Source organism: Gopherus flavomarginatus, chromosome 10 (assembly GCF_025201925.1).
Source record: "Gopherus flavomarginatus isolate rGopFla2 chromosome 10, rGopFla2.mat.asm, whole genome shotgun sequence".
NCBI classification, from domain to species: domain Eukaryota; kingdom Metazoa; phylum Chordata; order Testudines; family Testudinidae; genus Gopherus; species Gopherus flavomarginatus.
Genome location: NC_066626.1, coordinates 8,227,584 through 8,240,785, shown reverse-complemented (window position 1 = coordinate 8,240,785; position 13,202 = coordinate 8,227,584). Strand labels below are relative to the sequence as shown.

Sequence of the window (13,202 nt, the reverse complement as noted above, 5' to 3'; positions counted from 1 at the left end):
CTGGGCGGGGAAGGAAATGGCCCAGCTTGTGGGAGGGATCCTGCTGGCTGTGTCTGGAGCACTATGTAGCCTCTTCTATGGGAAGTTCCCCTGGGTCAGTGGGGCCTGAATCTCTCCTGCTCCTTTGTTCTCTTTGGGCTTCACAGAAGATGTCTGGTGAACTGCCTGTGGACTCTGTGCCCAGCACCACTCCGAAATTATTCGCTACCTTCAAAGAAACAGGGCACAGCTCAGCCTGTTAGGTAGGCTGGAGACTCACATTTCACTCACACACACAACACTGAGGTGCTTTGGGAAGCATAGTAACAAAGAAGAGATTTAAGTGATACTAAGCAAGAGAAAGAGACAAATTTCAAACAGACAAACAAAACACACTTTGTAGTGACTCAAACTGAATCTTAAGAGTCACAATCGTGGCTTTAGCGGTTTCCAGACTAACATCTTCGCTTTCTTAACAGACCTTATTTGATGTCCCTGTATGGTACAAAACTTCTCTGTCGAATCTGCTGATTTGATTGCTTAGCCTTTTGGTTTCAGACCCTCTGTTCTCCTTATGGGGTGCCTGGACCCTGACTGTAACATCTCTCTTCCAGTCTCTGGCCCAGCCTCTTCCACAGATGTATGCTGCAGCCAGACCAGCTCAGAGAGCAGTGAGGAGAGATGATCTCATCCTGTCAAACCAAGCAACATGGGTCCCATTGAGGCTGAGATGGAAGATCCCATGTATCTCCTGGAGGTAAGAACCGTTCACTCTTCTGGGCACTTGGGGCTGTTGCAACAAAGAGGGGACTCCTGTTCCATAGCCTAGTTGCCATCATGACTTTGTTTTTTTCTTCTCACAGGATGTGTCCGGGATCCTGGAGACTGTTTCCTGCAGGAGGTTTGAGTGGGGAGAGATCACTCAGAGTCATGACCCATGGGTCATTAACCCGGGTCTGCAGGGTTCATGGGAGCAGCCACACTCCAGCAGGCCACCTGGAAGCCTACGAAAAACTGCTTACCTAGGACTTTCGAAGTCCAGACCCAGTTTGAGGTTCCATCCTTGAGGTCTGTTGGCAGAGTCCCAGAGCAGCTAATCGGCCCCCGGGACCTCCTTAAACCAACAGCAGGAACAAGAAGCTGTCTGAACACCAGAGCTCCCCTGTCTTCTGGAGCATGAGACTCGCTGTGATTAATCCGATTTGAGGGTCTGAACACAATTTGGTCTTTTGCTTCTGCTCTTCCAGTATCCTGACCCAGCTGACCCTCGACTCTTGTCTTCTGAGTGGAGACTTTGCCTCTGAGCACTAGGTCTGACTGCCCATGACCCGGCCATGACACTGACTTTTCTACAATTCCTCCAATGCCTTTTTCTGCTCCCAGCAAGACACACCAATCCCCTGGCTCCCAAAGTTCTAGTTGCTGCTATTCAAGGGCTCAGGGGTAGTGCTTGTATTGCCCCCTCCCACACCACAGCTGCTTTTCCTATGGGAATCTCCCTAGCGCAGAGGAGAAATCCGCTCTTCTCTTAGAATCAGTCCTGGCAGCAATTCAGGAAGTCATAGAAGGGACGGTCTGCTCAGCTCCCTCTGCAATGCCACTGTCAGAGCCATTACTGGTGGGTGCCAAGTGAGTGCGTGGGCAGCTCCTGGAGAGACTCCTGGGGCAGGGTAGTGGTGTTTCACGGTGACCTCTGAAAGCCATGCAAAGAGTGCAGCATTGAAGAGACTCTCCTGCTGTAACAAAGGGTTTCTGTTCTCCTACATAGTCAGCCAGTGAGGCCAGTTTGCAGCATGTGGAAGAGCTGTTTGGTGCTGAGCTGGAGGATTCACCATATAGCTGGCAGCAGCTGCAGATCCTGGAGTCCCTATGGTAGGGTTACTGTGCATCCAGATTTTCCGGGACATGTCCAGCTTTTTGGTTTTTAAATAGCCGTCTGGGAGGAATTTATAAAAATCTAAAAAAAGTCCAGAATTTCCCTCCCAACACTCCAGGGGCTGCAGAAAACTGTCGCGGGTCCCGGGCCCCTGGAGCTTCTTCTGCTCCTGCTCTTCAGCGGCAGTTCAGTGGCAGGGGGTCCTTCTGCCCTGGGACTCACCGCCAAAGACCCCAGGCCCCCTGAATCCTCTGGCCAGCCCTGCCCAATGCAGAGCGTGACTCAGCTGACATGGCGGCCAGGCCGGATTGAGCCGCTCACATCCGGGCCTCCAGTAGCCAGAACCCCTCCCCTGCTCTCCTCCTCCCCTCTCTCCCTCCCCTGCAGCCAAAGTCCATTTAATCCCCCTTTGCAGGTGGGGTAGTGCGGCCTAGCGGCCAGAGTCTATATAATCCCCCTTTGCCAGTGGTGTAGCACGGTCTAATGGCCAGAGTCCATATAATCCTGCACGGTTCAGGGTGAGAGGGTAGGAGGACTCAGGCCCACCCTCTCCACCGAGCCCCAAGCCAGGGCCCTGGTAGCAGCAAGCTCTACTTGCCGCTCGCTCGGTGGGGATCCGCCCGCAACACGCCGAGTGGTAATACAGCTTTAACACCGTTTATCTCTACTTTCCCCTGGGAATGGCAGTGCTTCTGCGGCGAGGGGTCCTCCAGTCTGTTCCTCCCCTGGGTCGTCCTCCGTCAGGGTCTCCGGTGGTGCCTTGGCAGGGCTGACGCCCGGATCCTGGCTCGCAGGCCCTCCCTCTGCAGGAGCTAGCAGCGTACATCCTTCCCCTCCGGGGGTCAGCCCAGACTGAGCTGATCTGCAGGCTTTTATATCTGAGCTCTAGTTGGAGCATGCCCAGCAGAACTTCCAGGGCGGGGATTCCTCTGCCAGGAAGGCAGGGTTAACCCCTGCTATACCAGTGCGAGGCCGCTCTGCCCCGTCACACACCCTCCCCCTTAAGGCAGCTGCCTGGGCCGGCTGACCCTTGGTCATCTCCTCCCCTTCCCCCCCACTCAACTCGGGAAAAGAAATCTGCATTCGCATGAGCCTTTCCTGGCCGGTGTAACACTCAGACGGAATAGTGTTGGAGGGACATGTGGCTCAGGTACAAAATAGGGTGGTGTTCTCTCCCCCTCCTCTTGCGACAGTACGGCCCCCAATCCTGCCTCCGTGGCGTCCGTCTGGAGGATAAAGGGCCTTGTGAAGTCAGGTTCGATCAGTACTGGATCCCACGTCAGCCGTTCTTGCAGGGCGCACCATATAGCCCAGGTAAGTCACTTCTTCCTGGTCCAGGTGACATTTGGCTGGGTTTGCAGTGAGCCCTGCTTTGCCCAGCGCCCGCAGCACCTTCGTGAGATGCTTGAGGTGTTCCTTCCAGTTGGCACTGTAGACGATGATGTCCGTCAGCATCTCCCACAGCAAGTCGACCCGTGCGAAGATCTGCAAGAGTTCATTGGCAATAACTGGAGCCGTGGCGGACCGTAGTGGTACCGCCTCTGGATACTGTGTTGCATAGTCAACCAGACCAGGATATTCTTGTAGCCAGAGCTACTCTTCTCCAAAGGCCCCACTAAGTCCAAGCCTATCCGTTCAAAGGGTGTCCCTCCTCCTCACCCCACGAGGGGGCCGTGCTCCCCCTGGCACCTCTGACCCATCCAGCCCCGTTCCCTGTCCCCTGACTGCCTCCTGCCGCCCCATCTAACCCCTCCTCTCATTCCTGATGGCCCCCCAGGACCCCTGCCCCATCCTGCCATGCCTTCTCTCTGTCCCTGACTGCCCCCCACCGCCTCATCCAACCCCTGCTCCTTCCCGACAGCCTCCCCGGGACCCTTGCCCCCATTCAATTCCCCTGTTCCTTGCCCTCTGACCGCCTCGACCCCTATCCAACCCCCCACAAACCACCAAACTCCCCTGCCCTCTTCCAGCACCCCCTCCCTTCTGCCTGCCCCCTTACCGCACTGCCTGGGGCTGGGGCCAGGTCGGCTCAGCTGGGACTGGGACCGGCCAACTCCCTGGGCCAGGCCGGGCCGAGTCCGCTCAGCCGGGACCAGTGCCACGGGGCCAACTCTCCGGGCTGCGCTGGGCTGAGTCCGCTCGGCCGGGACTGGGACTGGTGCCGCGGGGCCTGAGCTGGGCTGGAGCCACAGCCAGGGGTGCTTGGCTAGGACCGGGCTGGGGCTAAGCCAGGGCTAGGGGGAGCCGCTCAGCTGGAGCCAGAGAGGGCCGCGTCGTGCCTCCCTGGAGACCTCCTCGCGGCCCTCAGCCCCAGTTTACCTACCTGCTGCTTGTTTCAGGATTCCCGCGAATCAGAAGTTTGCGGGAAGCATGGGAGAGGGAGGGGGAGGAAGGCGGAGCGTTCAGGGGAGGAGTGGGAGGTGAGCTGGCGCAGGGGTTGGGTAGAAAGCTGCCCGAGCTTTTGTTAAATGTAAAAACTTTTTTAGAACCGGTTGTCTTGGAACAACCAGTTCTAAAAGGGTTTCTAAATTTAACAACCGGTTCCTGTGAATCAGCTCCAGCTCATCACTGCCATCTGCCCAAAGAAGTCAATGGCTCTTATCTCAATGAGGGAGCGGGCTCTTCCCTCTCAGTCTCTTTGAGAACTAGCATTGTTTGTTTCCTAAGACAAGGTTACCTGTCCCCACTGCTCCCTGAGGTGGCCCAGCTTCTGCCTGCCCCCATCTGGGAGGCTATCACACACCCCAGGCCCTAGAAGACAGGTGGGGAGGAGGTTCCTATTCATGTCACCCTCTGAGAGCCCATAGAAGGGCCAAAGGAAGAATAAAGGGCAAGAGGTGAAGCAGGCCCTGAGCCTCTGTCCCATCCTCCCCTCCTCAAATGTGGAGCTTCCTGAGCTTCACTTGGGCAGACAGTCTGTAGCTCCGGCACAAAGGTCCTTCTGCACCATATGGGGCAGGGAGATCTCTGCCTGGGAGCACGGGGAATGGGATGGGGGTCAGAGCAAGGAAAGAGGGGAGGGGTATGGGAGTGAGAGGAAGAGCTCATGCCCCAGATGAAAGAAGTTTGGGGTGAGAGGGAAGGACCCTGGTCCACAGAGAGGGGAGAGAGTTCTGTCAGTGACAGGGGCCTCCATTTCCCCTTCCACTAGCCCCCCATTTACAGTGAGACAGAGCAGTACCTGCAGCAGGGAGCGGGAGTTGCTGAACGTGGGAGGGGAACCTTTAAGGGCATCAGAAGAGGCTCAGCCCTTGCAGCACCTCAGGCACCTGGTGCAATTGCCAGATGCTGCGGAGCTGACCCATCAGCTTGGCGGTGACATCCTCCCCCTGCAGGGGAAGGAGAACATGTCAGAGACTGAGACACTGCCCAGGAATCAGGGAGGATTAAGGGCACCTGGAACCAGCACCATTTCCATCCAGCAGCTGCTCATGTCTGAGTGGTGGTTTCACCCTCCTGATCCCCAGGATGGAGGCTTCTTGTCCTCTCTAGTGACCTCCAGTGCCAGCCCCCCTCCTTGTAGGGTTAGCTCTTGCCACCTCCCCCTCAGTGCCCCTGACAGCTGTTCCACCTCCAACCCACCTGGGGACACAGCTCAAGTTGGTAGAACCCTCTCCTCCACCCCCACCTCCATCCCCATCCGGGTAGGGCAGGAGGGATTCTGACAGCAGTGAAGTGGCATGCGGGGAGGTTGAGACCTTTCCCCAAGTCACCCCAGTGACAAATGCTGAAGCCACAGGATGGCAGCCCTGTGAACGGGGCAGGTCAGCAGCCCCTGCTGACTGAATCCTCCCATTCTCTCTGGAGTGGGTCCAGCCCTGCCAGCAGCAGGACAAGCTTCCCTCACCCTCAGAACTGCCTGGCCAGTCATCATCACCCATCAGTCCTTGGCCTCCCAGGCTGCCAGTGATGGGAGCAACTCTAGGCGGTGGCTCGGGTGACATGGACACTAGGTCATGGGGAAATGGGTTCAGCTCTGTGGGGCAGGAAAGGTTCACAGAGGGCACTTAGAGGACTCTCCTGCCCTTCCCAGGAGTGAGAGCAAAGCATCACATCCTAAGAACACAAGTCCATGAAGTTCAGAAGTCCCCACTAGGCTCCTTGCTCCCAGGCCAGCAAATGGTGATTGGATGGGAATGAGGCCTGGGCCCTGCCCCAATCTCCTAGGTCGAATGCAGCTGCTTACCTTGTACCCCAGCAGTTGCTCGGCTTCCCCCAGGATGGCGTATGTAAGGAGAAGCCCAGCCTGGCTAATACACAGCAGAGGGTGGTGGATCGCTGGCATTGCTGTCTCAAGGAAGTCTTTTCTCTGCCCCGCAGAGAAGAATTTTCCAAAGACCTAAGACCAACAGGACACGAGGCTGTAGCACACTGCCCAGAGCCAGCCTCCAAGTCCTGGAGATAGAATGACCTGAGCGTCTGGTGCCCCAAAGGGAGGGTAAGAGAGCTGCTGTAGCCAAGGCAGTTCATTCCCCAGGAGGTTCTCAGGGTCCCATGGCTCAAGGAAGCCCCTTTAATAAAAGGTGGCAGATGCTTAGGGAACATAGCCTGCAGTGGCTCTTTCTGGAGGGCAATTGATCACAGGGGCCATGATGGGTTGGAAATAGATCTCTAATGTGGGTGAGCAGGGCCTACTCTGCTGTGCAGCGCACAGAGATGATACGGGGCCCTGTATTGCTTCCAGCAGAGAGATCTCCTGCTCCTCAGTGGCTAGAGGAGTGTGCGGGTAGGGGAGGGGGTTGGAGCTGACAGACCAAAGGTCTATTCCCCCCAAATTAGTGATTTCTCTAGTAGCTTGGTATGGCCTCGGCAGCTCCTTGGTTTCTGCCAAAGGGAATCCAATCTGCAACCTGAACAGGATAAGGAGACTCATGTCCCAGTCCCCATCACAGACACTCCTAGGAAACTTTTCTTCTGCTGCAGCAATTCAGCTTGTGGGAGGCAGGACAAGCTCACACAGTCTCTCTCACGTGGCATCTATAGAGCAGCATTGTGTAGATGCACTTGTAGATCCAGGAGCCATTCCAAGGCCTCCTCTGTGATGTTGTGGAATCACTCATTTCACCTTTGACTTCAATCTGGGGGCACTGGGTTATGGTGTGTTCCAAGATTTGGACGTTCTCAGCACAGTTGTGAAATGGGGGCAGGGGGGTCTTTGATTTTCTACTTGTGCAGCAAGTAGTCGCAAGTTGAGTCAGTGACAATGTGTTTCTTTGCACAGTGGCTGAGGTCCAGATACTCTGCCCTTCCCTGGCCGGGTCTGGAGACACGACGAGGGCGCATGTGGTGCATATTGGCTCTGGAGCTCGCTGGGTCCACTACCGAGTTCCCAGGTTGGGGCATTCTGCTTCCTGACTGGCAAAGGAATTTGGGCAAACCTCGTCTCCGTTCTCTGCTTCTACAGGGTGCAGGGAATTATACAAGGGTCTGATCAAGCAATAGTGACTGACTGACCCAGTGCTCTCCTCTCAGACACTTGGGGATCAGCCAGGGGGACAAGGAGCAGAGAGACACCCAGAGCCATAATTCTCTATTAACTCACCCACCTGGGGATTCTCCTTATGCCACGTAGCAATGGCTCCGTGTAAGACACTCAAATGACAGCATCTAGCGAGGTTCCAATGTGGGACCTTTAGCACCAGCCTGTCCCACTGGGTGCTGGATGAGGAACTCTGAGCTGGAAATAAGGAGTGGGCTCTTTTCCTGTCTCCAGGAGGCATCCACTGCAGGGACCCCAGCCAGCCCCATTCCCAGAGCTGTGTCATATCCTGCCACAGTGTCCTTACCTCCCCCACCCTGGCTGTGTTTTTATAGCCCAGGAGCCTGCTGTCCTGGTGCCAGTCGCAGCACCACAGATCTTCTGCCTCGTGTATTGTCAGCCCTGGAAGAGAGAGAGAGACACTCTGATCATTCTGGTTGCAGTTTCTGTCTCCTTCTAATCCCATTGGTGGCTGCCCAGCGGAGTGGAGAAGAACAGAGGCAGAGAGAGACTTGTTCTCCAGCTGGGGTCAGGCTGAGAGAAATTGTCTGGGGTCCCATTAGCCACTTGTGGTCACTCTGAGTCCCCTCTTGGGTTCCGTGTCCCAGTGGGTTCCTTACCCCTCTGTTCGAGCAGCAGCTGGTACAGCCGGTAAGTCCCCTCCCTGGCCTGCCGGCTGATGTCCTGGTCTGGGTCACTCACAAAGAGAGCCAGCTGGGCCACGTGGTGACCCAGGCTAGGGAACTCTGCTGTGATCTAATGGAAGGGAAAGGAGAGGAGACTCCATCAGCATTTTCCTGTCAGCTCCCTGTCCCCTCTGGGCCAGAAGGCTCCTTCCCCTTAGCCCCTCTGCAGGAGATGTTGGAGGAGAGGAGCCTGAGACAGACCCTTCATTTGCTCTGCTGCCAAGGGAGCCAGGAGCTGCTTTGGGATGCCAAGCAGGGGCTGGAGCATGCTCCCTGTCAAGGTTCCTTCCCCACTCTGAACTATAGGATACAGATGTGGGGAGCTGCATGAGAAACTCTAAGCTGAATTACCAGCTTAGATCTGGTTTTTCTGCCACCACCCAAATCATTTCAGAGTTATTTGGGAAACTCTGTCAACCTCCCTGCTAGAATATCTCCCTCCCAAACACTAGAACCCTTCCCTGAGAAGCCTTGAGAGACTCCTCCACCAATTTCCTGGTGAACACTGATCCAAACCCTTGGATCTTCAAACAAGGAGAAATTAACCATTCTCCCTCCTTTCCCCCCACCAATTCCTGGTGAATGCAGAGCCAACCCCTTTGGATCTTAAAACAAGGAAAAATCAATCAGGTTCTTAAAAAGAAGGCTTTTCAATAAAGAAAGAAAGGGAAAAATCATCTCTGTAAAATCAGGATGGAAAATAACTTTACAGGGTAATCAGATTCAAGGAGCCCAGAGGAACCCCCTCTAGCCTTAGGTTCAAAGTCACAGCAAACAGAGGTAAATCCTCTTAGCAAAAAGGAACATTTACAAGTTGAGAAAACAAAGATAAACCTAACACGCCTTGCCTGGCTGGTATTTACAAGTTTGAAATGTGAGAGACTGGTTCAGAAAGATTTGGAGAGCCTGGGTTGATGTCTGGTCCCTCTTATTCCCAAGAGCGAACCACCCCCAAAACAAAGAGCACAAACAAAAGACTTCCCCCTACCAAGATTTGAAAGTATCCTGTCCCCTTATTGGTCCTTTGGGTCAGGTGTCAGCCAGGTTACCAGAGCTTCTTAACCCATTACAGGTAAAAGGATTTTGGTGTCTGTGGCCAGGAGGGATTTGATAGTATTGTACACAGGAGGGCTGTTCCCTTCCCTTTATAATTATGACAATCCCCTTGAAGGCCCAGGGACAACACTTGACCAGGAGAAGAAGAACTTGACTCAAGCCTATCTCATTCCCTGCTCTGATTCTGCCTTCCCAAGAGGAACACTCTGAACCCACAGCCCCTGCAGCAGCAGATCCTACAGCCCGTGGAGCCAGCCCGCCTATGCCTGGAGTCAGAAAGCTGGGGTCAGAGGTCACTTACGTCAAACTCGGGGAGGGTGACTGCGTATCTCAGCAGGGCCGTGCTGCTCTTAATGGCCCTGGCTTTCTCCTGGGGCACCCTGGACACAATCCAGGGGTTGACATGCTGTGGGGAAAGGAGGCAGGTCAGGATCAATGGGCAGGTGGTGCTTTGCAAATGAGCCCCAGCCCCCGCCCCAGCCCCAGGGGCCGGAGACATTATGCGCAGGGAGAATAGCTGAGTCATTGATCACAGAGCTTTAGAAGGGGATTCTTTCCCCCAGGACGCAACTTGTATCCTGCAGGTCACAACTTGTCAGGGTCTGTCTAGATTGGAACATGGTTCGGTATCGGGGCTGGTCCCATCCTCCCAGAATTCCTGATTTCTGAACAGTTCACCCCAAAGGAGACTGAATCCTCCCCCTTCCCTGCCACTAAAATCCTTGGTGGGATGTTAGGAGTCACCGAGAGCACAATTCCCCCAGAAATTTCAGAGCATATCAGAGAGAAGGGCTGATTCCCTGGGGTTCTCCTGTTTCTCTAGGAAGGAGCGTGTGCCTCTTCTCTGAGAACCATCTCTGGAATCTCATGGGGTGTGTGTGTTGGGGGAGTGGGAGAAGGGGGGTTTCAGACTCTCGCTCCCCAAGACAACCAGGGGCCCTCTGGTTAGTGCTCAGCAGAACCAGGCAGAGCTCTGGCTTGAAGTCTCAGCTCCTTCCTCTGTCCCTCAAGAAAGCAGGACCTGACCCTGCATTGCTCTGACCTCCCCAGCCAAGGACGCCGCACTGGGGACCCAGTTAGGAGGAGAGAATAGAAAATGGATCTACCAGTCTCTCCTTACCAGCCCCCAAAGAGTTAAGGTAAAATTGGTTCCCACTCCTCCTTATGGGACTCACCTCCAAGATGAAGTGGAGCCTGTCTGCATCTGGGGACTCTGCCAGCAGGTTCCCCAGCATGGCATCCAGGAGCTCTGGTATGACTTTGTGCAGAGCCTGCAAAGCATGGGTCAGAGTTAGGGAAACTGGGCCTACACCTGCCACAGGATGGGAAGAGGGGTCTCTGGGAAGCACTGGTGAGACTCCCAAACACATATCCTGGCCTCGCACATTCACATCCCACTGCAGGCAATTAGCAAGGATTGATGCCACCTGGATCTTTGAACCATGAGCTTAGCAGGTGTCTGCAGAAGGTCTTGTAGGCAGAAGAGTAGGAAACAGCCAAGTTGCTATGGATGAAAGCTGGGCAAAATATGGCATATGAAAGACAGAAAGAAAGACAGAAAGACAGAAAGACAGAAAGACAGAAAGAAAGAAAGAAAGAAAGAAAGAAAGAAAGAAAGAAAGAAAGAAGAGGGTAATCCTCTAGAGGGAAGGATCCAACCCTGCAGCTTGTTCCATCTCTGCTTACCCCACCCTAAATCCGGAGCTCCAGCGAACCAAGGGAGCAGGGACAAGGACCACTCTGGAAGAGGAGGAGGATTGAGGCAAAGGATGTACCTGGATGTCAATGGTGTCCATCTCCGTGCCCAGGGTGAAGACCGAGCCAAGGGCAGCTTTCAAGAGGCGGGACGCTAGGTCAGGCTGAAGGGCTGGTTTCATGGTGCTGGCAAGAGAAAGGAGCTGGTATTAGACTGTGCAGTATGGGGTGGGACTGTCACCAACACGGACACGAAACCACAGGGATATAGGCACAGGATGGCGAGAATGGAAAGTCACGCACTGAGCTAGGGAATGACAAGGCCAAGGCGTCACAGACAGACAGTGGCAGGACAGGAATAGCGTCTCTTCCCTGGAGCCTGCTGCCCCTCCTGTATCTGAGCTCGGGAGTGAGCCCCTCCCCAAGGCCCCTGGAATGTTAGTGGAGTGAAAAGACGAGCCCAGGCAGGAGAGAGTGAACCTTCCCACCCCATCAGCTCTGCCAGAGGAGCCACTCCTGGGTGGTGACCGACCTGGGAGTGCGAGGGACAGTGACTCCCAGCCTTGGGCCTGAGCAGCACTGGGGTTAGGGGTGCCAGCGGGGGCGGGGGGGGGAAGAGGGGGCTGTCTCGGTACCTGAGGTTGCCCACTGCAGCCAGGCAGCTGGCGAGGATGGCGCTGGGTGGAGAGTCTTTCGGAAGCTCCTCAATGAGCTCCTGTGAGACGGGAAGGAGATAAAGGAACATGAGAGATTCGGGCCCTACTGACACCTCCCAGTGAAGAGATTACACAGCCAGTGCCCCACATGGCCAGCAGGATCCCCCACTACCTCCTGCTCCGCCCATTTCTTCCTGCCCATCAGACTTGTCCCCCTTCCAGGATTCCTGCCCAGCTCAGTCCCAATCCCCTTCTTTCCTCCTCCCTGTCAAACCTGCCCCCATTCAGCACCAACCGACTACCGAGCTGGGACCATGGGATTCCTTGTCCCCCAGTCACAGGTGCGCTCCAGCCCCACAATTCCCTCACTGCCCAATCTCACAACTTCTCCCTTCTCTTCTCCCCAGCCTTCAACCCCAGCAATCTCTGCCCTCTGCTGCCAACCTCCACCACCACCCAGCCCCCACCCATTAGCCTGGCGATACCCCTGCCAATCCCATGTCTCTCTGCTCCCTCCAGCTGCTGGATGACGTGTCTCACTCACCACAATCCTCTCCACCACAGCCACCTTGCAGCAGTGCGGCTCCAGCGTGTCCTGCCCTCTGTCCTGTGCAGCAAGACACGCGGGGTAGACGGCCCGCAGGAACCTGAGCTGCTGCCCCTCATCCTGTATCCACCGGGAGTGGGGGATAGCGAGAGAGAACCTGTTAGCTAGGGACCTTCCTGCCCCACCCACACCAGCTCCAGGGCTCAGGCCTCAGTGGGGGATTGTGGGGAGCCGCCTAATCTCCATATCCCCCACGACTCCTACACAAGCAGGATTGGGAACTGGGACAGTGCCTGTGGGGGGAGGAAATCTCGGCTGTTGTGGGACAAACATTCCCATCTTGGGGGTCCCACATCAGGGATGTAAATAAAAGGTCCCCCTTAGGGATGGTGGATCATCAGGGACAAGACCCTCGGGCAGGGGGTGGGGATGCTGAGAAGGGACAGGACAATCTTGGTTCCAGCCCAGGTGGGGAACATTTGTACCTGTTCTCTGCACTGGAGCTGCTCTCTGATGACCTTGAGAGCAGCTTCCTCTGTGGTCATGGCCAGCCATTCCTCCTGTGCTGAATCCGTGGGGGTCCCTGCACCAGGGAGAGAAGGGAAGAGGGTGATGTCTGCTGCCCCTTGGGGGAAGGACAGGGGCGTGGTGGGGAGAGCAGGATTAAAAACCTCCCTTCCCACTGCAGGCACCCAGGGCAGATCGGGCCCCACACCTCCCTCTCAGGGATGCCTTCAGCCCCCAACAGCTTCAGAAGCCCATAGCAGAGACCCCTCCGCCCTCCACTGTCCAGGACTCCGTGGGAGGTGCCGACTCCCCCAGCCCCGGAGCATCAAGGGACAAAGTGGCAGCAGCTCTTGATGCCCCCACCCCCAGTTCCCCTTGCTGCAGGGGCAGCTGTGTGACTGCTGCTGGTGTCAGTGGGGTTCACGTGGCTCAGGCCAGACACCTGGGCTGGGGACCCCCCCCGCCATATCACTGGGAGAGTGTCTGGGCCCAGGGTGTTCATATCCCCATCCACACCCCTCCCTGAGCCCAGCCTGGCTCCTCACCTGGAACAAAGCAGCAGCGTCCATCGGCCTCGCTGCTGCTAGAGCCCCAGGCACTGCTGGTGTCCTGTGCTGAGTGGCTGGGGCTGGGGCTGGGATCTTCCAGCTCCTGGTCTGAGGGGGCTGAAAGATCCTCAGTGCCCGGGCAGGGCGATGCCCCCTGCTGGGAATGGGGGCTG

The 13,202-nt window shown here is 56.0% G+C and overlaps 1 protein-coding gene across 1 annotated transcript in view; it reads right to left on the bottom strand.

The window, feature by feature from the left end:
* Positions 1-3,106: 3,106 nt before the first annotated feature.
* LOC127030066 (maestro heat-like repeat-containing protein family member 7) overlaps positions 3,107-13,202 on the bottom strand; it is a 67,967-nt gene continuing 57,871 nt past the window's right edge. Inside the window, exons 5-8 of the mRNA XM_050915973.1 lie at positions 7,642-7,736; positions 6,042-6,194; positions 5,116-5,184; positions 3,107-3,340 (exon numbers count right to left, since the gene is read on the bottom strand). Coding sequence (XP_050771930.1) covers positions 3,107-3,340; positions 5,116-5,184; positions 6,042-6,194; positions 7,642-7,736 — 551 coding nt within the window. The remainder of the gene's footprint in view (positions 3,341-5,115; positions 5,185-6,041; positions 6,195-7,641; positions 7,737-13,202) is intronic.